General features: G+C 43.1%; 2 protein-coding genes across 6 annotated transcripts in view; one reads left to right on the top strand and one right to left on the bottom strand.

The window, feature by feature from the left end:
• The window catches only part of DIPK2B (divergent protein kinase domain 2B), a 48,083-nt gene extending 24,803 nt beyond the window's left edge, over positions 1–23,280 (bottom strand). The window contains exon 1 of the mRNA XM_083437375.1: positions 23,065–23,280. The gene's annotated coding sequence lies outside the window, so the exon portion shown is untranslated. The remainder of the gene's footprint in view (positions 1–23,064) is intronic.
• Positions 8,223–27,893, top strand: part of LOC310676070 (uncharacterized protein) — a 96,410-nt gene continuing 76,739 nt past the window's right edge. The window contains exons 1-4 of one of the 5 annotated variants that reach the window (XM_083437412.1): positions 8,223–8,327; positions 9,178–9,297; positions 11,865–12,020; positions 17,024–17,167. In XM_083437412.1, coding sequence (XP_083293538.1) covers positions 11,963–12,020; positions 17,024–17,167 — 202 coding nt within the window. In that variant the 5' untranslated portion in view covers positions 8,223–8,327; positions 9,178–9,297; positions 11,865–11,962. Of the gene's footprint in view, positions 8,328–8,607; positions 9,298–11,027; positions 11,082–11,864; positions 12,021–16,408; positions 16,764–17,023; positions 17,168–27,341; positions 27,509–27,893 lie in introns of those variants that run through there. The other 4 variants (XR_014510382.1, XR_014510379.1, XR_014510378.1 and 1 more) reach the window with 4 other exon arrangements.

Genomic DNA, 27,893 nt, shown 5'->3' with positions numbered 1-27,893 from the left:
ACCTGTACAGGGAACTTGTTGATGTGAATCAACTGGAAACTTTCCCCTAGTCACTGGAGGGTCGCACCATGGTCCTAGCCACCACCAGGGCATCGGACAGGAACCATGACCGCTGGATTCCTTTAACGGAATACCCTTCAAGGGGAGGGGTAGGTGATGGCCACAACCTCCCCTCCAATACACAACACATTTCCAATGCCTAACTGCCAAATCTTACAAAGTTGTGATGATTTGCTACGAGGCAGGCGAAAAACCAAGTGGCTGGAGCCAATCTGCCAAGTGGAAAAAATTCCTACCAGGCCCCTTGGACAACCAAGGCGACCAACCAAGGTCCATAGCAAGGTTCATCATAAAATTAAGATTAAAATGCTGCTGTCCAAACATATTATGTTTCTCTGCTCCACTTTCTTGTTGTCTTAGTTGTTGTCCATCACGTTGATTTTATTACAAGAAAGGTTGAACATGCAACACTGTCAAATATATTTCAGTGACTGACAGCAACTCCACCTACTAGCCTAACAGAAAAAACAGCTCCACACATAGTTATTAAATCCCTGTGGCTGCAACCCTAAGGCCACTTACGCAAGGAGTAAGTCCCAATGAAATCTGTGAGGCTTCTGTGTAGACATATATTAAATAGTGCACTGGAGTGGGGTAGTTCTATTGGGGTGGGAGGGCAACTCACACTTTCCTTTGCAAGCAGCAGCAAAAGACAGCATTGAGACACACATCCCATAAGTGAAGATAGGCATGAAGTTCTGCCCAGAGTGCAACAAGCAGGTTTCTGTTGCATGTGAATTCTGTCCTGTCAGCATCAAGGACTGCATGCCATTGCATGTAAATTTCTGGTCTCTACGATCTTTAGAGGCCCATTTACCATGCCACACTGAGGTGCAGCATGATATAGGGTCTTTTGGTGGTTGCACCTCCCCAGAAAGAAGTCCTCCCTAAAAGGCTTGTCTGGACCTTTCTTTTATGTTTTTCTTGGCACCTTTCAATCTTCTTAGACCTTTTAGCTACTACTACTACTATTTATTATTATTATTATTATTATTATTATTATTATTATTATTTATTCTGCAAAATGTTGTGTTACCTCTATATCTAGATCTGAAGCTGCTTTTATATTTTTTAATGATTTTTATTTTACTTTCTGTGTTTGTTGTCTTTGATTGTTAGCCACCCGGTGGACTTTGTTTAAGGGCAGGATATAAATATTTTAAATAAATACCGTATTTTTCGCCCTATAGGACACACCGTCCCATAAGGCGCACCTAGTTTTTTGGGGGGGAAATAAAGGAAAAAAATTATTTCCCCCCCCAGGCGCGGGGTTGGGGAAGCCCGAGCTTCCCCCGACCCCAGCCCCCAAACAGGCAGCTCTCTGCAAGCCGTGGGAGCCCAGTGCTGGCTCCCGCTGCTAGCGGAGAGGTCCGCGAAGCCTGGGCGCGCTGAGCTCAGCGCGCGCAGGCTTCAGCATGCAGGCACCTCTCCGCCAGCAGCGGGAGCGCTCCTGCTGTTTGCGGAGAGGTCCGCGAAGCCTGCATTCGCCCCATAGGACGCACCCAGATTTCCCCTTCATTTTTGGAGGGGAAAAAGTGCGTCCTATAGGGCGAAAAATACGGTATGTGCCGTCAAAGCAGCTAACAAATAGGACCCTGCAGACAAACAAGAGCAAAAGGAAGCAAAATAGCAGAGGGTCATATTTCTAGGAACACAAAGCATTTTTGTTTTTTTAAAAATGAAAGGTACGTGATGCCAGAGGAAAAGATGCTTCCTCAGTGTTTTTCTTGGCGCTATAGGCTCAGCTGTGGGCCAGCAGTTGTTCAGAAGATTTCCACATGCTTACAGCTTTTCCTCCATGGCTTAACTATGGGCATATAACACTGGCAGACTGAGGTGTTCTTTAGGTATTTAGCTGCTTTTCCATGGGTTCCTCTCACAGCGCTAATTAATGTTTTATTGTGTTGTTGTTGTTGCTGCTGCTGCTTTAAAAAACTCTGAACAAATAGCACTACAACCTGGAAAGGGAAGGAATTCATTGAAAATGAAGGCCATTACAAAAAGGTGGTGGGGTCAAGTTAAAAAATAAAAGTGGAAGGGAAAGGAAAGGTAAGAGAGGTAGGTGCAATGGAAACCAGAAATAATAATAATAAAAAATTAGTGGTATTTAAGGCCACAGCTCACAACAAGACATAAAGCTATTTAAAATCCAGTAACAGTTTTAAAAAGAATAAAACAGCATTAAAACAGTTGCAAGGAGTAAAAACAGCTTGGAGCAGCATTATTTTGATTTTGGGGCTTGGTAGGGGAAGCTTCTTATTGCTTGATGCTGCAATCCTGGGCACGCTTCTTTCCGAATACATGCCACTTCATACAGTGTGACTTGGCTTCTGAGTAAGCATTTGTAATGTTGCACCATTAATATTTTTAATAGGTTGTGTAAATAATCACCTGTGATGATGAAGCTTATATAAACATTTCTTCATACTTGGCCCTGATAAGTTTCTGATTTCACACTATGATTGTATGCTATTCTCGCCTCTGTTTGTTTGTTTGTTTGTTTGTTTGTTTGCTTGCTTGCAGTTAAAAGGTTTCTATGCAAGCAAAGCTTATGAAGCAATGTTCTGCATACTGCATTTTCTTGGGGAAATTAAAAATCATGCGAATGCACAGTGGGCCCTTCATTTCCACAGGCTCTCATATAGAGCATCTTCAGGGCCTTGCTATTTCACAGGACTAGAAAAGTGGAAGGAAGAAACAGCTACTTCTAAAATGTTGTCTGTATGAACCTTTACCTTCTCTCCTCTCTCTCCACCCCATTTTGCATCCGTTTCCATGGAAATGGAAGTTGAACAAGCCACCAGCAGCACAATCCGTGTCATCTGCTGGTTCCAGTTTGTTCTTCAGTTTCCACGGAAATAGAGGCCAAATGTGAAAAAACAAGACACATCTAAAATGTATAAAATGTTATTGGAATGGTATACGATGGACGAGGAAGTGAAGTCGGTAATGATCCATTGGGCTAGGGATTTTGGGTACAACATATATTGGGAAGAGTGGGTGAAAATATGGAATAATAACATGACGTTTACAGCATGCACCACGCTAAAGGAAAACACGATGAAAATGGTATACAGATTGTATATCACACCAGTAAAATTAGCAAAAATGTTTAAAACAAATAATAAGTGCTGGAAATGTAAAGAGAAAGAGGGGACTTTCATTCATATGTGGTGGGAATGCAAAAAAGTGAAGGGGTTCTGGGAGCTGATATACAACGAGTTAAAAAAGATGTTAAAATACAGTTTTGCAAAAAAACCAGAAACTTTCCTTCTAGGAATAACGAGAAATGAAATTAATAAAACAGACTGTAAACTTTTTCAGTACGCGATAACAGCTGCGAGATTATTAATAGCCCAAAAATGGAAACAGGAAGATCTACCGACTTTGGAGGAATGGAGAATGAAGCTAACGGATTACGCAGAACTGGACAAGCTAACAGGGAAAATTAGATACCAAAAAGATCACAAATTCATTGAGGACTGGGAAAAATTTTCGGAGTATTTGAAGAGGGTATGTGAGGAGCAAACAACGCTAGTGGGGTTTAAAGAAGCTTTGTGAAAAGAAAATAAGGAATATCGCAAAAATGCAAACAAATTTGTTGAGATATATTTATTATTTATTTACTTACTGACTTTATTACTTACTTATTTACTTAAAGGTGATACAAAATTGAGGAATGCGTAGATAAAATTGTAAATACGGACGATTGTCAGAGAAGTTGAGGGAAGTCCATTAAATTGTAAATATGTTATTTGGAAATTTGTATGACTGTAAATATTTATGAAAAAATGGAATAAAAATTATATTGGAAAAAAAAAAAAAAAAGACACATCTAAAACTTTTTGGTTCAGCTTTATGAACTTGTTTTTCTTTAGCTTCTGCTAGGGCAGCATTAGCAGGTAGGAACTTAGCAAGCAAAGGCTGTGGATTTCAAGTGTTGATTGTCTGCTGGAAACTCCATCAAGCATAGTTGGGATAATGTCATTATTGGCACTGTGCAAAGGGACTTGCAACACAATGTGGCACTGTATTCTCCCACATAAAACTGGGGGGCTCCTGCTCAGGATTCCAGCCTTCCTCTCGCCCACCCGCCGTTATTTTCTCCCTTTTCCAACCTTCACTCTATATTGGGTGTGGAACCATTTTCAGACCCAGGACCACTTTCTCTACATGCCAATCTTCAGGGGTCCACATGCCAGGAATGGGCAGCACCAGAGGCCAAAGCAGGCAGAGCAACAAATGTGAATTTTGCCTTTGCACAGTTGGCTTTTTCCACTACATATTCACATAGCTCCCTCTTTCCAGACAAGCAGTAAGCGTCATCAGAGTTCAAGGATATATTCCAGTCAGGCAAAAACACTCAAGGAAGGTGGAAAACAGAGCCGGTGACTTGTGCAGAAGGCGGTGGGGCTGGGAAGTGTTGCGGCTTGGAGTGAGTACTGAGGACAGGATGGAATTTGTTTATTTATATTATCAAACTTATATTCCCCCCCTTCCTCCCAAAGGAGCCCAGGGCGGCAAATGACAAGTGAGGAAACAATGGAAATGTATTTAAAGCACTCAGAATGGTCTGGAGAGCTGCATTCAGCTCTGCTCTACATCCTGGAGAAGAGGAGGTTAAGGGGTGATATGATAGCCATGTTCAAATATATGAAGGGATGTCACATGGAGGAGGGAGAAAGGTTGTTTTCTGCTGCTCCAGAGAAGCGGACACGGAGCAATGGATCCAAACTACAAGAAAGAAGATTCCACCTAAACATTAGGAAGAACTTCCTGACAGTAAGAGCTGTTCGACAGTGGAATCTGCTGCCAAGGAGTGTGGTGGAGTCTCCTTCTTTGGAGGTCTTTAAGCAGAGGCTTGACAGCCATATGTCAGGAGTGCTCTGATGGTGTTTCCTGCTTGGCAGGGGGTTGGACTCGATGGCCCTTGTGGTCTCTTCCAACTCTATGATTCTATGATTCTGCGCTTGTTGAGTACAGTGGTGTCTCAGGTTACAGATGCTTCAAGCTACAGACTCCACTAACCCAGAAATAGTACCTCAGGTTAAGAACTTTACCTCAAGATGAGAACAGAAATCGCACGGTGGCAGCAGTGGGAGGCCCCATTAGCTAAAGTGGTACCTCAGGTTAAGAAGAGTTTCAGGTTAAGAACGGACCTCCAGAATGAATTAAGTTCTTAACCCAAGGTACCACTGTATGCTCATGCCACATTCAGCTGCTTTGGGGAGGAGGGTTGCCCTTTTAGATTTTGGTGGTTTGTTGTTGTTTTTTTAAAAAGAGGGGTGGTTTTTAAAGACTTTGTGGTACCCATAAATAAGCATGCTGATACTCCCCTCTTGTTTCTCAGTGGATCCATTTTGGCTACAGTTTTGTTAGCACTCAACTCCTGGGTTTAACTATTAAAAGTGACTGGAATACACACACACAGCAGTTAAATCTCTCTCTTTTTATAGAGAGTTAAAGTTGCTCTCGTCTTCTTTCGCTTCCAAGCTGAATGCCTCATTGAGCACCCAGGCTGTAGTGATCCTTATTGAGGTTGACAGAGGTTGGGCCTTGTTAGGTATGCTGTTCATTCATTAGTGAACTGAAAAGAGCAGTTTTTAAAAAAGTTTTTTTTTAAAAAAAAAAGGAGGAAGGGGCTAGAGCCCATAATTTGTATGCAGAAGACCCCAGGTTCAAACCCCCCCCCCCCCCGCATCTCCAGGCAGGGCTAGAAAAGACCCCTGAGGTGCTACCAGTCAATATAGGCAATTCTGAGCTAAGGTAGATTGGTGATTTGATTCTATATAAGGCAAGCTGTCTATGCCTCCAGGTGGACTAGTAACCCTAATTACTGGCCTTGGCATTTATGTCCATCTCTACCCGGAAGCCCCATGGAGTAAGTGTAAGACTGCAGCCTTAGTTCGTCTCCACCCCATTTCCTCCATTCCTGTACACAAGTGGCTCCCCAATCCCACATTGGACCACTTGAAAATTACTGAAGGTCTTGGAGGACAACTGAATGATTGTTCTGCCTGCTGCAGCAATTGCAATTCACAGTGCTAGATGCAGTATGATTTTTAATTGCTTTATTTCTTTTTTTACAGAAATGCTGCAGACCACCTTCATGAAGTTCATGGACCACTGGTGGTCCACAGACCACAGTTTGGGAACCTCTGTGAATAATAATAATCCATGACTCTGCCTTATTCTGAATTAGACCATAGCCCTTCTCACTTGTTCAGTCACATCCAACCACACCAACACAATGTGATATTGCCCATGCAATCAGTTCTATACATGTGATCAGGAAAGAAGGATTGCTAGTTAGATGGGCAAGCACGTACCACACTACAGTAGGTATGCACATGGGGGACTGGTCACAGTGGATTCAATGCATGCCGGTCAGTGGTTGGTCCAGCTGCTGCAACATACCCACCTTCCCCAGCACACTTTCCCTCCATAAACCTATGAAAAAGGCTTCTGTGTCTGCCTACTTTGACTACTGGGGGCTCTCCCATATGTGAAGCAGAGCTAGTTTCCTGCCCTGCTGCCTGAAGTGCCTTTTATAGGGTGCCCTGTGCCCTGCTTTATGGAGGACAATCCTCTATTTGGAGCATTGTCCAGGCCCAGTTTGGTTTAAAAATAGAGCCAAAAAAAGGGAGACCAGGGGATTTGAATTTGCCCACCATCACTTTGTACCTGGATTGAGCAGACAGACAGCCTACCTACATACCATCCATTTTTAAAGCATGTGGCTTCCCTCAAAGAAACTGGGAACTGTAGCTTGCCCCTCAGAAAGCTACAATTCCCAGCACCATTAACAAACTACCGTTTCCATGATTAGTCAGGGGAAGTCATGTGCTTTAAACGTATGGTGTGCCTGCCTGCAGCCGTAGATCACATGGTCCTTGTCTCCCCCACAATTGTACTAATATGTGCTGTATTTCTACTTAAAAGGTAAAGGTAAAGGACCCCGACAGTTAAGCCCAGCTGCAAATGACTCTGGGGGTTGCGGTGCTCATCTCGCTTTACTGGCTGAGGGAGCTGACGTTTGTCCGCAGACAGTTTTTCCGGGTCATGTGGCCAGCATGACTAAGCCGCTTCTGGCAAAACCAGAGCAGCTCACGGAAACGCCATTTACCTTCCCGCCGGAGCAGTACCTATTTATCTACTTGTACCTTGACATGCTTTCGAACTGCTAGGTTGGCAGGAGCTGGGACTAAACAACGGGAGCTCACCCCGTCGCGGGGATTCGAGCCACCGACTTTACGATTGGCAAACCCTAGGCTCAGTGGTTTAGACCACAGTGCCACCTACTTTGATTATAGTAATTATGTTATGTACTGAAGTTCTCGCCCTGGCCACCAGGAGTATTGTGTATGTAGTTTTCACTCAGGTCCACGTCAGTTATTTTAGGCGGGAAACCCTGGGTTGTTGTTGCTACATTGTCGACAGCTGGCTGCCTATAAAAGCAGGCCGGCTGAGCTGTTTGCTGTTCAGTTCTGTCCAGCTTACCAATAAAGAGCTGCTTTGGAGAAATCGCTGTGTCGTCTGCTATGTTTGCCCACAACTTAACAAATTATTTCAAAATTTCTGTCAGATATTGAGGCAAAAGTGGACAGAGCAATGGATGTGGCTCTTACATTTGTCCAGTAGGCTACATTTGAGTCAAAAGTTTTCTTCACACACCAGGCCTGTGCACCAGGGTAAATTCAAAAATAAGAAGGTCTCTGTCCCCGCACTAGCCAGCATAGCCTTCCAGGGTCCAGGGCAAGTGTACCTGACTGCACACACCCCCTTCCACACGGTCCTGGAACACACTGCTCACTATTATTCATCTAGGAAGTAAGATGACTTTTTACAATTCAAGGACACATTCCAACTTGGCAAGAGCACCTGAGCAAGTGTTAAACAGGATTATCCGTAAGGGACATGACCTGAGGTGGGGCATGGCCTAGGGAGAGGCACAAGGGCCAGAGAGAGAGATGCCTAGAAGGACACACAGGAACACCAGGCTGACAGTCCCCAGCATGAGCATTTTATAGCAATATAGTGGGTGCTGCAGAATTCCATAGAGTGGGAAAGTGGGGAACGGGAAGATTTTGCTGCTCATGCTCAGTAAAAAAAAAATTTCTGAGGCATTTGGATGCCAAGATGGTGGAGGAAGAATCTTCCCCCTCCTCCTACTGAGGTAGTTATATTGCTGAAATTCAGCAGCAGCTATTTATTTGGGATAATTAGGCCCCTAACAGCTCGGCTCAGCTTGGTAAACAAAGGAAAGGGTGGGTTCAAAGAAGCTTTTATCCTATATGCTTTTTTGGTGTGCTCTGTTCTATCTTTGTTTTACAGGGTTCAACTGGAAACCTAGCAGGTTTGGATTTGAATTTTTCACTTCTCTGTAAAGGGAAGTTTAATGTAAAACCCCCATGATTTGGAGCAGGATTTGAAAGGTGATTGCTATGGTGTGTGTTTTCTACTCTCTAGTTCTCTTTCCTATAGTTGTGGGGTGAAATCCAGTATTAACCATGCACTGAGTCGAGCCACTGATATAAAACCATTGATTTTACTGGGTCTGCCCTGACTATGACTAACCTCAGATATCACCCTTGGATTAGGGAAGTTGTGAACCAAATGCTACATTGTTATACCTTGGTTTGAAAATATAAAATATCCCATTAAAATGTTGTGTATGTCTGTATAAATTTGTTGAAGAAAGACCCCAAACTTCCCTTAGTTGTATCACGAGAGCAGTGCATTATACCCTCTCGACTGTATACACAGATCTGTGGTTAGTGGAAGGGCTTGGCTTGTTGCAGGGGTGGTGCCTTTGAGTGCTATGATTCCCTGACTGTACTTGGCAGAATTGTTTATATTTTAAAGGCCCTGCCTTGGTCAAGCGCTTGGAGGGGCATTTTGTGGCCAGTTCCTAAGTGGGAAGCTGCCTCTTGCAAGATCTGGCAGAGGCAAGCCGAGCTGTGTTGAAGGAGAGAAGGCAGCAAGCTCCCGTCCTGGGAGTGGAAAGCGGCTGAACTCTCGCTTTGGCTGGCTTCTCTGCCAGCTCCAGAAGGAGAAGGCAGAAAGCAAGGGGGAGTTACCTAGCAACCAACTCTGATGCTTTCCAACTATTTACAGGGGAGACCGAGGGCTGTGACCTACAAAGTAAATTTCCCATCAATGGGATTGCATGTGAAACACGCGGAAGGCAAGCTGGGCGCCAAACTGGCCAGGGGAGATCCTAATTGCTTCTGCATGGTGAGTTTTTAGCTATAATTGAAGTATTCCTGCTTTAAATTGGAATTCTAACTTTTCTGATGGAGTCACTAGGATAGCTGTATGATGTCTTATTTTTTTTGTTAGACATGAGGCTTAATCTCTGCTGGAGCAGTAGTGGAGAGAGAGAGAGAGAGAGAGAGAGAGAGAGATTTTGAGGAAGTGATTAAATGCAAAAAAAAATAGACCAAGTGGTCAACCTCTTTGCAAAGTATGTTAGTAATTAAAACACCCATTAAACCCTTCTCTCTCCATTGTGCAACATGTCAGAATAGTAAAAGCTTGTGGCGGTTCTTTCTGGTTCTTCTAATTTACAGAAGACACTGACTGCATTCAGATGAAATGCAAAACCAAGGGTGAGGTTTTGGGCAGCCTATGGCTTGTGAAAATAATAGTCATAAACTTTGGTTTCCAGCTTGGCTGCTTTCCACTAACGAGCTGGAGTGAATTTAAAATGGAAGCCTTCCAAATTCCTAATGGTTCAGGGAAAGGCTGGGCTCATTGTTGTAACACTAAACTATGGTTTCAATACATTTCTGATAAGTATTCAATGGATGTACTGGTCAAATATTTCTGCAAGCAAACCATAGTACCATGACTTAGGGGATTATGAGTACAATGAGGGATGTTAATGTTTTGCGACAAGGTATAGTTCCTGTGGATAAATTGCAAACCCACACTTAAATAATGTTTGCAAAAAACACCAGTGTCAATGCTTTGCTTCTTCAAGCTAGTCATTTGAAGTTCTTGCTATTACTGTTGTTTCTGGATTCATTATACTCTATGTTTATGTTATGCCTTTGTGGCATCAGTAACAGAAGCCCAAAATCACACTGTGAAGGTAACAAAAGCAAACATTAAAGGTGTTACAAGCAGGGAAAATATTATTACTTTCCATTAACTAACCTTTAAAACTTTGACTAATCCAAGAACCCTTTGGGGGTCCAGGGCATTGCCCCTTTTCTCTGAATGCAAAGGACGTAAGTGTGGGAAATTAACTTGACAAGAACTGTGGTGTCCTGAATTCAAATCCCTTCTCCTCACTCGACCATAAAACTTAATGGGTGAAAATGTGTCAGCCACACACAGTGCCATGCCTTCTATTTACTTTTTGCCTCAGTGGCATCACACTGGAGAGGTGGGTAGATATTTTGTGACAGAAAGGTAGCAATGAATAAACACGAGTTTCAGTCATAAGTGGGCCAAACTCATCCACACAATGAAGACAGTAATTGTGTGATGTGGTTTAGCGGAGAGGAGAGCTGTAAATTCTGTGGCTTTTCGCCATTATGGATGAGTGCATAAGTCCTGCTCGCAACTTTTGTAGTTCGGCACTACTTTGAACAAGGGGAGGAAATAACTCTGCTGGAAGATGAGTAAACAGGTAATAGCTTTATAACTAGTTCTGTTAAAACTTTGAACACCAGCTTCGTTTTGCAGCTCTGAGATTCTTGTGCATTTTCTGTGTTATGATTCATCTGGTGGATGCTTTCAGATCAGCCATGTCAGACCACTTTAAATATAGTTGCTATTGTAAATAAGACCAGTCTTTCAACCCCCACCTCACAATTGTTTTCGTTGCTGTTTCAGATCTGCCTCTTTTACCTTCACTTTTCTGACTATACATTTGGCTCTATCCAAGCTGTTAGAAATATTTCTGCTTTTTAACAAGATATATTGATTCTGTTTTGAGTGAATTATTATTATTGCAGAAAGATGTTATGCTCATTATTTAACATTTATTGGAAAATACAACAAGGAGTTGAGTAAGTAATCTCTTGGATTACAATGTTGAAATGTTGGTGGACTGAAAAAAATGTGAATTTCATTATCATAAATCAATATTAATAAGGAAATGAACTTTTGTGTTCCTGCTTTAAAAGAAAGCTAATGAAACAGTAACCGGCATTTTAACACCACCTAAGGAGTATACACGGTCTTCCTAGTAAACCCCTTGAAATTAAGAAAAATAGTTATTCAGTTTCACCAAGATCCACAAGCAAATCCTAACATGCAGCAGCTAAGCGGCAATTGCTATTCATAGCCAAGGCCTGCAAAGCAGTAAGCTGTCAGGAAGAGGGAAGCCATAAAGGCTTGTGCAAGGCTTTGGGCCAGAAGGAAGCGAGGCCCCAGAGTCCAGCAGCAATCATGGCACAGGGCTGGGGGCTGCATTTCAAAGTGATTACACAATACCAAAAAAATAAACCCCCATACAAGATTACCGTATATGTTTAAATAGCTGCCTATACAAAAACAGTAAAAACAATTACTGTATATTAAAACAATTGTACAAATAAAACAGTTTCAACTAAATTCTGATACCGATGGAGATAAAAGCGAATGTATATCTGACCTTCGTGAAAATGAAGAGAAGCAATTTCTTGTGAGGCTAACATAAAATCTAAACTTCCCCTGAAATGTAACCTTCTTCTCAGGTGGTATCATAACCCTTCCAGGACAATTTCCCAGATCTCTGTCAAATATGTTACACCAATCAACATTGTATCCCAACATGTTCCACAGAATTTTATTTATTTATTTACTGTGAGCCAACCAAGGCAGTTGTCTGCAGCCTCCAACCACTAGGTAACCCCACTGCTGCTCTGCTCCTGGAAACCACACTACTTGGAAATCCGCAAAAGCAGTGATGCTGGTGAAAGTAGCCTTCCCCAGGGAGCCTGGACTGCCTTTCCACTTGCTTAAAGGTAAGTAGCTACATGTAGTAAACACTGACTTGTTAATAAGCGGTTGTGTTTTTCCCCAATTTTTTTTTTGCACTCCAGCAGTTCAAGAACAGCCTTTCTGTATACCTGTTTCCAAATACTGGTTCTTGTTTTTATTTATTAAATCAGTGGCTTATGTGGCTGTGCATGTTCACAGCCTCCAAAAGCAAATTATTGTTTTCGCATTAAGTGTTTGCCTTTTTTTTAAAAAAAAAAAATTACTGCTAAGTAGATAACATGTTCTCTGATGTTGGTTGATTGATGCTACTATACAAGCCTTTTGGGAAACAGCTGTTGCTAATAAGAAGCATTATAACAAAATAATTGGGTTCCTTTCTTGAAGAAGCATTTTGTACAAATGCTAATGATGTTGTTTATTTTCCTTCATAAACATTTTCAGAGACTGTTCTTTTATCTGCTACAGCAAATTATAATAGTGATGGTTTAAATAGAGAAAGACAAATTGTTCTTAGGTTTACAGCAGGAAAATTCTCCTTTGATATATATTTGGCTGTGTGTTCCCTTCTGCAGTTGGGAGTACTCTACCCTGCTTTTTAAAAAATAAATAATAAAGAAATCCTGAGCCCACAAAGACTTCTTTTTTATATTACTATTGGCTCTATTAATGTGTTTGTACTGTATTGTCCTTGCGCAGTGATGCTTTGCCCCAAACAGGGTGTGCATCAGGGAAAAGTGGGGTGGGGTGGGGTGTAGCAAGAGCCCCCCAGGACACAAGTGTCAGTCAAGGGCAGGGATAATGTGGTGGTACAAGAGAGGTGGGGCAAACAGTGGCCATTGAGACAGGATGATGCTGCTTGCATGAGAGATGGAGCCTTAGGCAAATAAGAAAGAGACAGCATGTATCAGGGATGTGGGGGGAGGGATTGTACCATGACCCACTGATTGGCAAGGTGTGGGAAGAACAAGGGAGACTGTGACCCTTGGCTTGTACCAGTCAAATCGCTGTCTGCAGGGCTTTAGTGAAGCTGTAATAAGCGAAGCATTTACACAAATGTCTCTTAATGAGTCAGACTTCAGTTTTTTTAAAATCCAAGAGCAGGTAAATATATGATTTCGTGTGCATGCAAATTTCTTGTATCCAAAGAAGTGTGCATGCATATGAAAGCTTATACCCAGAACAAACTTAGTTGGTCTCTAAGGTGCTACTGGACAATTTTTAATTTTTTCCCAACTGTGTCAGACCAACACAGATACCTACCTGAATCAGGTAAAGATAGATTCCCTGTCTTGGCTCCTAAGATACAATAAGGGAGTTTACAGATGGAAAGTTTTCCCTCCTCTTCCCTGCAGCCTTCTGCATATACACCCTCCAGGCAGTTGGACAGATTCAGGGAAGGCATGAGGCCTGCCATCTTGTCAGGGAGTAACCCATTATTCCTTTTTTTTGGAAAGGAACTCTGCCAGTAAGGGAGGTGGGAACCCTCCCCACCTGCTACAGATTCATCATAGGCCATGTTCCTGGCCAGCCCTTCCACAACCTGGGATTCTCAAGATTTTGTACTGAATTGCCTCACACCAACATACAGTGGTACCTCGGGTTACATACACTTCAGGTTACATATGCTTCAGGTTACAGACTCCACTAACCCAGAAATATTGCCTCAGGTTAAGAACTTTGCTTCAGGATGAGAACAGAAATCATGCAGCGGCGGTGCAGCGGCAGCAGGAGGCCCCATTAGTTAAAGTAGTGCTTCAGGTTAATAACAGTTTCAGGTTAAGAACGGAACTCTGGAACGAATTAAGTTCTTAACCCGAGATACCACTGTACAAACCTGAGGTGTAGATCCTATGCAGGGCTATACTAGAGCTGAGACTGGGTCCAGATAGTCATTTAGTGGCTAGGCCTTACTGCACGAATATTTATGTGTGTGCTGGTTCCCTGTAGTCAGCCTCAACCAGTGCTGACTCCATGTATTGCCAGGGTTGGGTTTTTTTTGGGGGGGGGGGATACATGGAGTGCTTCTTGTTACCATTGCAGTTGTTCGTTAGACCCAAGAAAGAGTGGACAAAAAGGTTGAAATGGTAAAAGAAAAGTGCACAGGGCTGTTGTGACTGAGCACTCTGCCTGGGCCTAGGCCTGGGCCCTTGGTAGATGCTTGACCATGCTGATTGTTGATGCCATGCTAACCCTTAATCAGCAAAATGTTCATTAACATCTCTTTTGACTCTCTTTACTCCACTATTTGTTTATTAGGATATTATATTTCCACCAGGTGTTTGGAATATAGTTGAGTTGCTCTTATCCAAATGGCGCCCTTCTCTCTCTCTTCCCACCCCCACTGCAATCCAAGCACTTGGGGTGGTGATTACACGAGGGCATCTTGTGCGCTACAAATGTAGAAAATAGGGTGGGTCCCTGATTGACGTTACAGTGCTTCCAAACACCCAGCAATAATGTTCAAAGACCAGGGTTTCTGGCTATTCGGAAGTGAAGTGAGTTAAGCCTGTGCATTTGTTTGTTTATTCTTAATTCGCCATTTAAGGAGCTGGCAAACATTCCTCCAACCTTACAAAGACTGCCAGTCATTGCTCATTCATTCAGCATATTGCACCTCAAGATGGCACTCTTGAACTACTCAGCTTTTGAGGGATATACTGATTAAGAATTACTCACAGCAGGAAACTTTCAGAAAACAGGATATCTTAGGGAGGTCCAACTTAAGCAGGAACAACTGCCGCAATGTTCAAACAGAACAACCACATCAGACGCTGACAGCACGACTTACTGATATTTATATACCGAGGATTATACTTCTTCCAAATGCTAGCTGAAACTATTCATTACAATTGAAATTACTGTTGTTATAAGCTAAAGGCAGTTTTAACTAACCACTGCAAAAAGGGAAATGCTTTCATCTTGCTCCTGAACTCTGTAGCCCCAAATTTTAATGATATAATTTTTTATATGATGTGAAAGTCGCCTACAATATGTCTTTATTATTATTTTCTTTCAGAAGTCTGATGCATTTTTTAAAAATAAATAAATAAATCTGGGTTAGAATTACACATCTAGTTGTGACCAGGTTGCTGAATTGCATATATAGAATTGGGGAGAACAGTTGGAATGGCACGAGAATGCCCTCTTATTTCTTCCAAATTTTATCCTTCATTCTTTCCCTTCATTGCAGTGTCTAGGGAAGTGGCATTCTGATTTCCTGGAAGAGGGAAGCAGTGCTTCTGAATTCAAAGTGCGATTTTCCCATCCTCTCAATATTCCATTTGCTTGGGCCAGCATTTGGAGTGAGGGGAGAATATATAGCAGGGATCACCACATATTTTGTCCAGTGGACATATTTGGAATTTTGGGAAAGTGCCATGGACACCGGTCATAAATTAATGGCAATGGGGCATGACATAGCACAAAATGGCTGCCATGGGTGCATGGCATAACACAACATGGCTGTCAGAAAGGAGAAATGGACCACAAAATTGTGAACACATCCCTCCCCATCAGTCACCCTGTCATTGTGAAAGCACACCTGCATCAGCCACTGGCACACTTACTCACTCCCAGAGAGAAGAGGTTTGTTGTTGTTTTTTGCACCCCTCATCTGTTCAGAATAAATGGGAGGCAGCCTATGTTCAAGACAGGAGAGCGCAAGCTGGTATTTACTGAAACCTTCCAAAGACACGATAGGAAATACTAGAAGGCATATTGGCACCAATGGGCGCCATGTTGGATACCTTTGATATATGATATCATCTGTTCTCATTTGGTAGAAGCTCCATGAGAAACTTCTCAGTGTATTTAATGCAGAGTCAGAATTGTGCACCTTGAGCTTTAAAGCAAAGGCACACACACACACACAAATATATTATTGAAAACCAATCTATCATACCTATTGCAAGAAATAGAATGCCTTTCTTAGTAGTTGGTTTATAACTTAATCAACACTAATACCTATACATTGACATAAATTGATTGTTTCTACAATTCCTCCAGGTGTCATTGGACTCCAGCTCCCACCATCCCTGGACCCTGACCACTGGCCATGCTGCCTGGAGCTGATGGGAGTTGTAGTGCCAACAACATCTGGAGGACCTCAGGTTCACTGTCGTGCTCTGTAAAATGCAAAATGTGATAGCATTAGTATTAAGGAGGCAGCAGTATGCATTGCCACTTGACCTGATTTCCAGATGAAAAGATATGCAGCGGGAGGGTTGTGTCCAATTTTCTAATGATTTGTAAAACTTTTATGAGCTTTAGCTGATGAGTAAGCTTTTCAGCCCTAGCCGGGTCCCATAAGTTTCCATACCACAGATTTAAACTTGAATCCTTCAAAGTCTTCCATTGCTGTGCTACATAAATCCATGCAACAGTCACTGTGAATGTCAGCAGTTCATTAGATTTTGTGGCCTCATTAAGGGAAACAATATCCATTTTAGCTTTCACAAGGGCCACCTTCAACCTTGTTGCTAAAATGAAACCTTATCTTGACTCGGCTTCACATGTACCCACAGCTTTAAGGATTTCGTGCTGTTTTATGCAGGGACTAATGTTGCGTTGTTTTATAGAAAGGCTAATGGTAGTAGCAATTGTGGTTTCCCTGGGCAGCATTGAAATGTCCTGTTAATGACTGCTTGTTGCTGCTTTTCACTGACAGCTGTAAACAAACTTACCAAGGACAGAAATAAAAAGGCTGAAAGGAAAGGAAGCGAAGCGCAAAGACCTTGGCATTTGCAGACCTTGTTTTGCACGTGCAGGTAAAGTGCTCCAATTCAGTACCTGAATATTAGAACGTATCTTAACTCTGGTGGCAATTATTGAACAGAAGTCTCAGTTTGCTGCAGCAAAATGTGAATATTTTAATGGATTTCAATTTAGCAATTTGAAAACTGAATACATCCCAAGAAAAATAAAGGGCTGCAAATCATAAACATTTCATTTCACTCATCTTCTTTCCAAGAAAGTACTAGAAATGTTTGAACTCCTCTACATATATCTCTATCTTTTTTTTGTCCAGATGAAACCACCAAAGAAAACTTCAGCCACAATCTCATTAAAGTCAGAATAACTATTGAGGAACCATTTCCAAAAACCATGAATGTGCCTGAAACTAGGCCCAGAAACCATAAAACTGTAGAAAATAAATGTTGTTCTTCATTTGGTGAGTTTGCATCACATCCTTGACTCTGTTTTCTACCTTTAATTATGGAGATGAGTATTTCTTAAGCTCAGGTTGAGGTATTTGAAAAACCAAAGGATTTGAAAGGATTTCAGTGAAAATAACAATACTGATAGTAGGCTCACACCTTTTTACAGATGTGGAAATCATGGTTATTGCTTGATTACTGAATGTGTAAATAATATCTTATGTGATCTGCAACCATGGGACCTTCATTCTCATCACATATATTTCTTTACTTGAGAGGAAACAAGCTAGAAAAAGATGAAATGACAATGGGATTGGCTGTCAGCTATCATGTGGTGGCTATACTTAAACTGTGACCTCATAACAGCACAAAGAAAATTGGTAGCATCGCTGGGTCACAAGGGTGAAACAAGAGGAGGAAAGACCTTTATTCCAGAAACTGAAAAGTGAAGTTGTGTAGTAGTTCTATAACAGATCTGCTTAAGAGCATTAATTAGTGAGTCAGAAGGCTACCCTCCATTATGCAATAGGTTTTCCAGCTCACTGGCATTAAACCAGTTCCAATAAAGATCATTTTTGCTCCTTCGAAACTTTCTCATGAAAGAAAATCATTTGAAACCTTTGATTACTGGGATGTTGTTTGTTTATCAAAGAAAGAACAAGAGGGACGTTGCCTTTTTATCTTTAATGGGAAACCTCAGAAAAATGAGGGTGGGCAGTAGGGAACAACACATTTTGGACATCTCATACTGTATATATAAATGTGATGTATGCAGAGCTTTTAGGATTTCTATACATGATTTTGTAGTAGTAGTAGTAATAAATACTATACTATACTATACTATACTATACTATACTATGGACCCTCTGGATATGGATTTAATTCATTTCGGGTGTCTGTGCGCACCCTGAAAAATCCGTAACCAGAGGTGCTGCTTCTGCACATGCGCGAGCTGCGAAACCCGGAAAAATACTTCTGGGTTTGCCGCTTTCGCAACCCAAAGATTACATATCCAGAGAGGTACATAACTCGAGGGTCCACTGTACTATACTATACTATACTATACTATACTATACTATACTATACTATACTATACCACTACACTACACTACACTACACTACACTACACTACACTACACTACACTATACTACACTACACTACACTACACTACACTACACTACACTACACTATACTTTGTCCCAACTGTTTCATTGCCCTTAATTCACTGGTAAACCAAGGTAAAAATGCTGGAAACTCTCAGGGCAACCCTGTCAAGCCCCACACCGGGGCAAGAGCTTGAACAGGGCTACCTGGTTTATCGTCCAGGGCATTCAGGAATCCATTGGATTCCTTTAGTCTCTGGGAACATACCATCTTCTCTCCACCACCCCTTACAAGGGGAAGACTGGAGCCGTAAGTCCAAACTTCACCAGGAAGAGATCTGACTATGACAACAAGGTAACACCCACGCAGCCCTTCCTCTACCTGGAGCAAAAACTGAATCAAGGGTGTGGTCTGCCCTATGTGTCAATTTGCCAGCTTAGTCAGAGAACCTGCTCAACTGCAGGGTAGATGATTGGCATATATCCATTTCAGTTGTCATGTTTAGTGAAGCTCTCTGCTGAAGTAAAGCAATTTATCTGGATGGCTTTTACCATGTACTGTACATACTTCTTGGGAGGAAAAAAATGATTTATGTGACACCCTTCTTGGTCATATATATTATCACTATGCTAGAGTTGCTGATTGTTCTTATGTCTCACTCTATCTAAGAAGATTTATTCTTTCCCAAAACTTTTCAGCAGGAGGTATAAATATATTGTGCAAATGACCTGTCCTTAGCGCTGAACTGCATAGCTATGGGTAAAATATAGAATTTTGTACGTGCTTTCCTTTAATTATCGCAATGCAAACTATAGTGAACAGTCTGTCCCAAGGGAAAATGCTTCTGGTACTTTAAAAGGAAGCAGAAATAATTTAGATCATAACAAGTGTTGTCCTGCAAAATAATAATAATAATAATAATAATAATAATAATAATAATAATGCTGGGAAGTGCTCCTACGCAGGGTTCAAATCACTACATTCCTTTCATCTGTTTGGCTTGCTCAGCCCTCATTGGGCTATTGGGGTTTCTTATCTCTGCAATTTTGGTTGGTTTTCCCCCTTCAAGTTTGGATTTTTTAAAGGTGTGTGGTTGAGGCACTTATATCCTGTCACAGCTACATTAGAAGAATTGATTTTTCTATCAATGTCTTTGGGAAGATCTCACTTCTGTTCTTAGCGACATTTTAAATTAGTTTCTCCAGTACAAAACAGGAAGTTAACTATCCAATCAGGGAGATGCTTTTTCCTACTAATATATATTTCTCTGTCCTCATGTTCCAGGCAGTCTATTCTAGTCTCCCTTCTACTCACTTGTCAGATCCACACACCCCAGTCTTACTCTGTGGAGTGAGAGCTCTACAATTGTTTTTGTACTTTATGCGTACCTTGAGGTTGCCTCGAGTCTGCTGGCACTTCTCTTTTGTGTAATAATGGTGTCTACATGAGCGTGGAGTAACTTGGAATTGACATTAGTATATAGACAGGTCAGATCATGCAATATAATGTTGCATTATATCTCTGTTATGTCTGTGTGTATGACCTGAAGGAGCTGAAAAGTGAATGTTAACATGAGTGCCTGCTCCAACTTAGGTCTGACTTCATGTCCATTTGTTTTGTATAGCATTTGAAAGTGCAACCAGTCAACATTCAAGTCAATGGAGCATGAGGCTTCCTCAGGCAGAATTATCCTGAATTGCATCAGTGCTGTCTCAGCCATTACTTAAGCAATGATGGCTTCCACACTAGTCCCTCACACTGGAATTGCCAAATTTTGTTCACTCACTTTTTATGGGAATCAAGTGCACTGATTGACTGTTTGAGGCCGAGAGGGAGGGGTTAGACCCCTCCTTCCCCTTCAAGGAGCAGATTTGCAGGGTTTTGCAGATTTTTCAAAGAAGCTGCACTTATGCAGCCCCAGCTGCTACACCCACACCCTGTTGCTTGCAACTACCGTATTTTTCGCCCTATAAGACGCACCTTTTCTCCTCCAAAAATGAAGGGGAAATGTGTGTGCGTCTTATGGGGCGAATGCAGGCTCATTGGCTTCAGCGATAGCAACGCGAAGCCTCCGAAGCCTGCGCTCCGGAGGCTTTGCGTTGCTTCCGCTGAAGCCAGGAGAGTCTGCTCTTTGAGGCTGGCGGTGGGGGAAAGCAGCGCTTCCCCCATTGCCAGCCCCAGAGGATGGGGGGCAGCAGGAAGGCGCGCAACGCCTTCCTGCTACTCTCCATCCCGGCATTGAGGCTGGCGGGGGGGAAAGCAGCGCTTCCCCCTCGCCAGCCCCAAAGGATGGGGGGCAGCAGGAAGGCGCGCGACGCCTTCCTGCTACTCTCCATCCCGGCATTGAGGCTGGCGGGGGGGAAAGCAGCGCTTCCCCCCTCACCAGCCCCAGAGGATGGGGGGCAGCAGGAAGGCGCGCGACGCCTTCCTGCTACTCTCCATCCCGGCATTGAGGCTGGCGGGGGGGAAAGCAGCGCTTCCCCCCTCACCAGCCCCAAAGGATGGGGGGCAGCAGGAAGGCGCGCGACGCCTTCCTGCTACTCTCCATCCCGGCATTGAGGCTGGCGGGGGTGGGGGGGAAGAAGCGCTTCCCCCATGGCCAGCCCCAGAGGATGGGGGGCAGCGGGAAGGCGTGCGACGCCATCCCACTACTCTCCAACCCTCCTGTGGGCTTTTGCGGGAGATGGGGGAATTCCCCCACCTCCCGCAAAAGCAGGCAAAAGCCGCACGCTCTTTACAGGGGCTCTGCGGCTTCTGCTGCCTTTTCTAGGAGGTGGGGGAATTCCCCCACCTCGTAGAAAAGCCCGCAGGAGCTGTGAACCCTTTGAAGAGCGTGCCGCTCTTGGGGGCTTTCCCCGAGGAGGGAGAAGGGACTGACTGGCTGAGTCCGTCCCTTCTCCCTCCTGTGGGCTTTTGCGGGAGATGGGGGAATTCCCCCACCTCCCGCAAAAGGAGGCAAAAGCCGCACACTCTTTAAAGGGGCTCCCTGGCTTCTGCTGCCTTTTCTAGGAGGTGGGGGAATTCCCCCACCTCGTAGAAAAGGCAGCAGGAGCCACGAACCCTTTGAAGAGCGCGCTGCTCTTGGGGACTTTTCCCCGAGGAGGGAGAAGGGACTGGCTGGCTGAGTCCGTCCCTTCTCCCTCCTGTGGGCTTTTGCGGGAGATGGGGGAATTCCCCCACCTCCCGCAAAAGGAGGCAAAAGCCGCACACTCTTTAAAGGGGCTCCCTGGCTTCTGCTGCCTTTTCTAGGAGGTGGGGGAATTCCCCCACCTCGTAGAAAAGGCAGCAGGAGCCACGAACCCTTTGAAGAGCGCGCTGCTCTTGGGGACTTTTCCCCGAGGAGGGAGAAGGGACTGGCTGGCTGAGTCCGTCCCTTCTCCCTCCTGTGGGCTTTTGCGGGAGATGGGGGAATTCCCCCACCTCCCGCAAAAGGAGGCAAAAGCCGCACACTCTTTAAAGGGGCTCCCTGGCTTCTGCTGCCTTTTCTAGGAGGTGGGGGAATTCCCCCACCTCGTAGAAAAGGCAGCAGGAGCCACGAACCCTTTGAAGAGCGCGCCGCTCTTGGGGGCTTTTCCCCGAGGAGGGAGAAGGGACTGGCTGGCTGAGTCCGTCCCTTCTCCCTCCTGTGGGCTTTTGCGGGAGATGGGGGAATTCCCCCACCTCCCGCAAAAGGAGGCAAAAGCCGCACACTCTTTAAAGGGGCTCCCTGGCTTCTGCTGCTTTTTCTAGGAGGTGGGGGAATTCCCCCACCTCGTAGAAAAGGCAGCAGGAGCCACGAACCCTTTGAAGAGCGCGCTGCTCTTGGGGGCTTTTCCCCGAGGAGGGAGAAGGGACTGACTGGCCCGCAGGAGTCGCGCACGGCTCCTATGGGCTTTTGCGGGAGGTGGGGGAATTCCCCCACCTCCCACAAAAGCAGGGAGAAGGTCTTGGAGTAGCGCACAGGCTGCGTGAAGCCTGTCCGCTGCTCCCAGAGCTGCGGGGGGGAAATAGTATTTTTTTCCCTGATTTCCCCCCCTGAAAACTAGGTGCGTCCTATGGGCCGGTGCGTCCAATAGGGCGAAAAATTCGGTATATATTTATTTAAAGATAGAAATGAAAGAAAAAGGTACATCACTCCACGTTTTAACTTCACGTTCAGCAGGCCTTGCATATTTTATTCAAGCTTTTTCAAGATAATAGTAGTACAAAAAGTTCCACTTTTTATTCCATTTTCTGCTTATCTATATTTGTCACCTGAAGTTTTCCAGTCCACATAGCTGCTAAGTGCTTGTTAATAAAACAGATGCAGCTTCTTATCCAACAAGGAATAATAGCACACGGAAGCAGCCATTCATGCTCAGATTTTCCTGGTAAATCAGGAACTAATAAGGTGGGTATGTACATCCAGTAAAGACTGACTTTTTCATTATAGTGCACATCTGAATGACAGACACCTAATGCCCATGCAATGGTGTGAAGGAGGAAGTGCTTATCATCTTTGTTGTTGTTTAGTCGTTTAGTTGTGTCCGACTCTTTGTGACCCCATGGACCAGAGCACGCCAGGCACTCCGGATTTACATATAAGCTAAACAAGCTATAGCTTAGGGCCCCAAAAGATTAAAAATTAAAGGAAAAAAAACCTGGATGTACATTTCCAAAAATAAGATAAAAAACAAATAAAATAAAACCTACATACAGCAACAGTGTTTTGTGTTGTGCATGGACCTATTAGGTCCAAAAATTAGCATATAGCATATATTCAACACAAAAAACAGTGACAATTTGTTGTTGACAAAGGACATGTGGACATATAAAGGGCCCCATTACCTTCAGAAGCTTAGGGCCCCATCAAACCCAAATCTGGCCCTGGATACTTCTCCCAGCCACAGTGTTTAAACCACTAGTCGCACAAATCACCTCTGGATAAGGGTCAAAATGTCCGCACAGCTCAAATTCCAACTTTTAACAGCTGCATATCCTGCCAGGAACTGTGAAGTACACAGAGACATCTATTGGTTAAATCAAGCATTGCATAAACTTTTCATCTCAGGAGATTGACAAGGGTAAGGTTTCCTTATGGCAACTTTTTTTGGTGAAGAAGATATCACTTACTTCTGAGTAGCCATAGCCAGGCTTGTGCTGCTAGACTTCTAATGTCAGTGTCGTATCCCACCGATCCAGTCATAGAGTTTATAAAAACACACCTGCATTCCAAAACTCTTTGGACATTTTAGAATAAATGAGTTAAGCAGAAGAGTCCCAAAAAGTATAATAAATGTAGAAAGCAAGGGATTCAAAAGCTTTAGGAAGGTGCAGATAACCTGTTGTAGGCTGCAATCCTAATCCCATTACCTGGCAGTAAGCATCAATGAAATCAATAGGACTTACTTCTGATTAGAAATGGTTATGTTTGTGTTGCTAGACCTCTAATGCCAATGTGGGATACTTTCCCAATCTACATATCCTAGCAAGGAAGCGGCAACAGAATGTTTGAAGATACAACTGTGTGCAAAGATCTTTGCACATTTTAGAAGAGATGTGGGATGGACGGGTGAATTCAAAGGTTTAAAGAAATTCCAAATTAGGGTGAGGAGCTGTCTCTTTAAGAAACCACTGAGGCACCGGAGAAAGGCGGAGGAGAAGCCCTCTCCTGCAGCTGCAGCCAATCATAAGCTACAGCTTATTTTATTTGGGAATAGTGTTACATGCATACGATTTGATAGAACATGCCAGAACACTGGCGTTATTAAGATAGCAATGCTATCTTTCCTTAAATTATCTTTATAACATACTGATATAAAAAGATAAGTGAAATTATTATGAGACCACAAAGATAAGTGATGATAAACTCTTCTTAAAGTCATTCCAACATCTCCCTGATGGTGGTAAACAGATTCCTAGCACCTATCACAGAATCATGTTTCTTCTATTTTGTGCTTGCTGACAAATGCACCTAATAAATGTCAGTCAAGAAAAAGATCTGAAATACACTTGTTCAGAGATTGCCTTGAGCTTTTCACACAAGGTTAAAGCAAATAGAAAAGTTGTATCTATTCTCTTTAATGTTGCTTTCCTTTTAACTTTTGACCTTCATAGTGAGCTGTATTTTTCTTACTGGATTGAAAGAAGTATTGGGTTGCCACTGCCATGGCCAGTGATCCTTCCTTTAATTTTCAGAAAGCAATTTCTGGAGGTTCAGCTTTACAGTAACCAGGTTACTGGAAAGAGCATCTGGAAGATAATAAAATAAGTATCAAAGCTGATATTTGAGTAAGGTGATATGTCTTTCAACTATATGTGCATTCATGTGTGGTGTTTCTGCCAGTACCAGCCAGTGGCGCTTTGAGAGCAGGTTCACCAAAACTCAGTTAAGGCTGATGAGTATTCTCAAAATCAGTGCACACCCTTTAAAAAAACCTAGATCCTGGGCAATAGAATTGTCCTATGCTGACATCTTAGCCCTGTTCAGGCATGCTTGGTGTCTCTTCAGCCTCTGCATAGAATCACAGAATTGTAGTCCAATGCCCTGCAATGGAGGAATCTTTTGCCCAATGTGGGGCTTGAACTCATGACTCTGAGAGTAAGAGTCTCATGCTCTACCAACTGAGCTATCCAATTTGATTGTTTTCTGTGTGTTCAAGTCTGAAGGTCTGATCACGCAGGGTTATAAAGCAGGCAAGGAGACTCAATGAGTACACCGGACTCTCTGCTGCAGACACCTGCCCTCCAGTATGTGGAAGGTGGTGAGGCTGGCAGCAGAGATGGGAAAGAGAGGGTAGACCTAGCTATTATGTTCCCACTCTCCCCTTTATTGTATGAGGGGGAGAACTTTTGAATAGGGCCCTTGTCTTCTTGGGAATCTCATTTTAAAAGTAAGATTTTAGCTGCCACATGGATTGTTGTTGTTTAGTCGTTTAGTCGTGTCCGACTCTTCGTGACCCCATGGAGCAGAGCACGCCAGGCACTCCTGTCTTCCACTGCCTCCTGCAGTTTGGTCAGACTCATGTTTGTAGCTTCGAGAACACTGTCCAACCATCTCGTCCTCTGTCATCCTCTTCTCCTTGTGCCCTCCATCTTTCCCAACATCAGGGTCTTTTCCAGGGAGTCTTCTCTTCTCATGTGGAGAAGCTTCACGATCTGTCCTTCCAATGAGCACTCAGGGCTGATTTCCTTAAGAATGGAGAGGTTTGATCTTCTTGCAGTCCATGGGACTCTCAAGAGTCTCCTCCAGCAGCCACATGGATAGCATCTGCTAAAACTCAAGAGTGGTGCTAAAGCTTAGAAGTCTCATTGGACAAATATTTTTGTGGCTAGGAGTTGGATGAAGACACCAGGTAGCAGTAGCATTCAAAGGCCATAATTTTGTTAAACAGGGATGTGCAAAGAGCATTAGATGTCTGATATTCTCCACTCCCGGTGGGCATTCTGCAACTTAAGAAGAAATGGAAAGGGCCAGAGCTCAATGAAGCATCTGGTCTCCATGGAGAAGATCCCAAGTTCAATCAGAAAATGGGTCATGCATCAGAAACGTTGAGCTCTTTGTTCATCAGAACTTCAAAAACACTGGTCTTAATAAAGCAGGCCAGTCTCCTCTTGCCCTTTCATTTAAGTTTCATCTGCGTGTTTATAATGGGACAGGAAAATATCAAGAAATGGATCTATATACATATATTGGATTGAAGGATAAGAGTGATTTATGATTCTCACAACCAGCAGCTTCTTAGTTTGAGAACTTGAAAGTTCTTATTAGACCAGAGAGTGGTCGTATGTCAACCCAGTTAACTATTTTATCAATTGGTCTAAAGCATCTAGTGATAATTCCTTTGGATCATTTGATTGTCCAAGGAGACAAAAGATTGTGCTGAAATTGGAGCGGTGCAAGAAGCAATTAACTTATTTTTAATGTTTCCTAGGATGTTATTTCTGTAAGAACAATTTTTGACTTACTCAAACCCCCCTGGAAATCTTTGGCACAAAAGCACATGAAATCAAGACCTTGTGATTATCTCTAAAGGTGCCTACCCAGTTAAATCAATTAAACAAGCTTGGTTTGATGTGCATGTGCTGCTCAGAAGCACACTTTAGCAACAGCAGCAATAAGGAAATTGAGGCAGGAGGATAATTTAGAAAATGTCAGCTCCAGTATAGATTTGTGTGGAGAGTATAAAATGCATTGCAACCTAAAAAAGATGAGCACACATGGCAGTCATGGATGGAGTTAGGCTTAGCAGCCCTGGAAAAAGCTCAGTTACATTTTGGGCTTTGATGACAGGGATAAGAGGGTGTAAGAATGTTACTGACAATAAAATCACTTCATTTCATTGGCATGCTTACTTCCCTTCCCTTCCCTTCTTAGACAGTCTGCTACCAGGATCATCCCATGGGAAAACACCTAAAGGTAAAGGGGTAAAGGGACCCCTGACTGTTAGGTCCAGTTGCGGACGACTCTGGGGTTGCGGTGCTCATCTCTCTTTACTGGCCGAGGGAGCTGGCGTACAGCTTCTGGGTCATGTGGCCAGCATGACTAAGCCACTTCTGGCGAACCAGAGCAGCGCACGGAAACACCATTTACCTTCCCGCTGGAGCGGGATCTACTTGCACTTTGATGTGCTAACTGCTAGGTTGGCAGAAGCTGGGACCGAACAACTGGAGCCTATTCACAAGAGGTTCTAAGAGAGATCCAAATAATTTTAGACCAATTAGGTTGCTTAGTGTTGTTTTTAAATTGTATTCTAAAAGTTGAGTTAAAGCTGAAGAACACGTGGAGTTTATAAAACTACAATAGAGCTGTATTTTTCCCCTCCACCAATAGATTAAAAATACAGCATTTTACTGTGAATTTCTTCTAATAAACATATTTTACATGCACTTTTCACTAATATAGACATTTTTGCTGATAAAATGCATTTTGTATGTTATTTTAATAAATATATGCATTTATTATGCATTTATATGCACACTTTATGCATGTGTGTGTGTATATATATATATATATATATATATATATATATATATATATAATTACATGGCTGCATTGCATTGCAAAATTCAGAGAAGTGCACATTTCGAAGGATGGCTATATTTCGGTTTGCCTCTTGTTTCAGAAAGTGGCAGGAATGCCAGTGATTACACCCAAGACCATCTGCATGCAAAGCATTGGTGGCAGTGCTTGGTGGATTCATATCTAAGAAAGAGTTACTAATGTTGCTTGTGAAACCCATATGATCCAGATGGTGCTTAAGAATACAAACAGGTCCTTCAGATAATGCAGGTAGGTCACTGACAACTTTCCTGACTTTCCACAGACAGGGTGACTTTGGAATAAACAGGAGGCAGGGACATGGGCTGCCATTTTGATCCTGGTGGGAATGTGTGGATGCTGCAATAAACATTCATGTATGAGAAGTGCCCATCCTCAATAAACATGCATCTGAAAGCACTCACAGTGGATACAGCTGTTTGTCTATGGCAACAGAAAAAGAGAAGCGCTCCTCCCAAAATGTTCCAGTGCTATGTACAAATCTCAGGCATCTCAAGTCATGGAGGGTACCATCAGAAATAGATGGTTAAGGCAGCACTATGTGGAAACTCAGCATCTTGGAACTGATTTTGCATCTCCAAATGGATAGACCTGATTGAACTATCTAGAGAGCCAA

This window comes from Podarcis tiliguerta, assembly GCF_965153285.1.
Source record: "Podarcis tiliguerta genome assembly, chromosome: 4".
Classification (NCBI taxonomy): Eukaryota; Metazoa; Chordata; class Lepidosauria; order Squamata; family Lacertidae; genus Podarcis; species Podarcis tiliguerta.
Note: the sequence above shows the minus strand (reverse complement) of the source record. Positions and strands in the feature narration are given on the sequence as shown.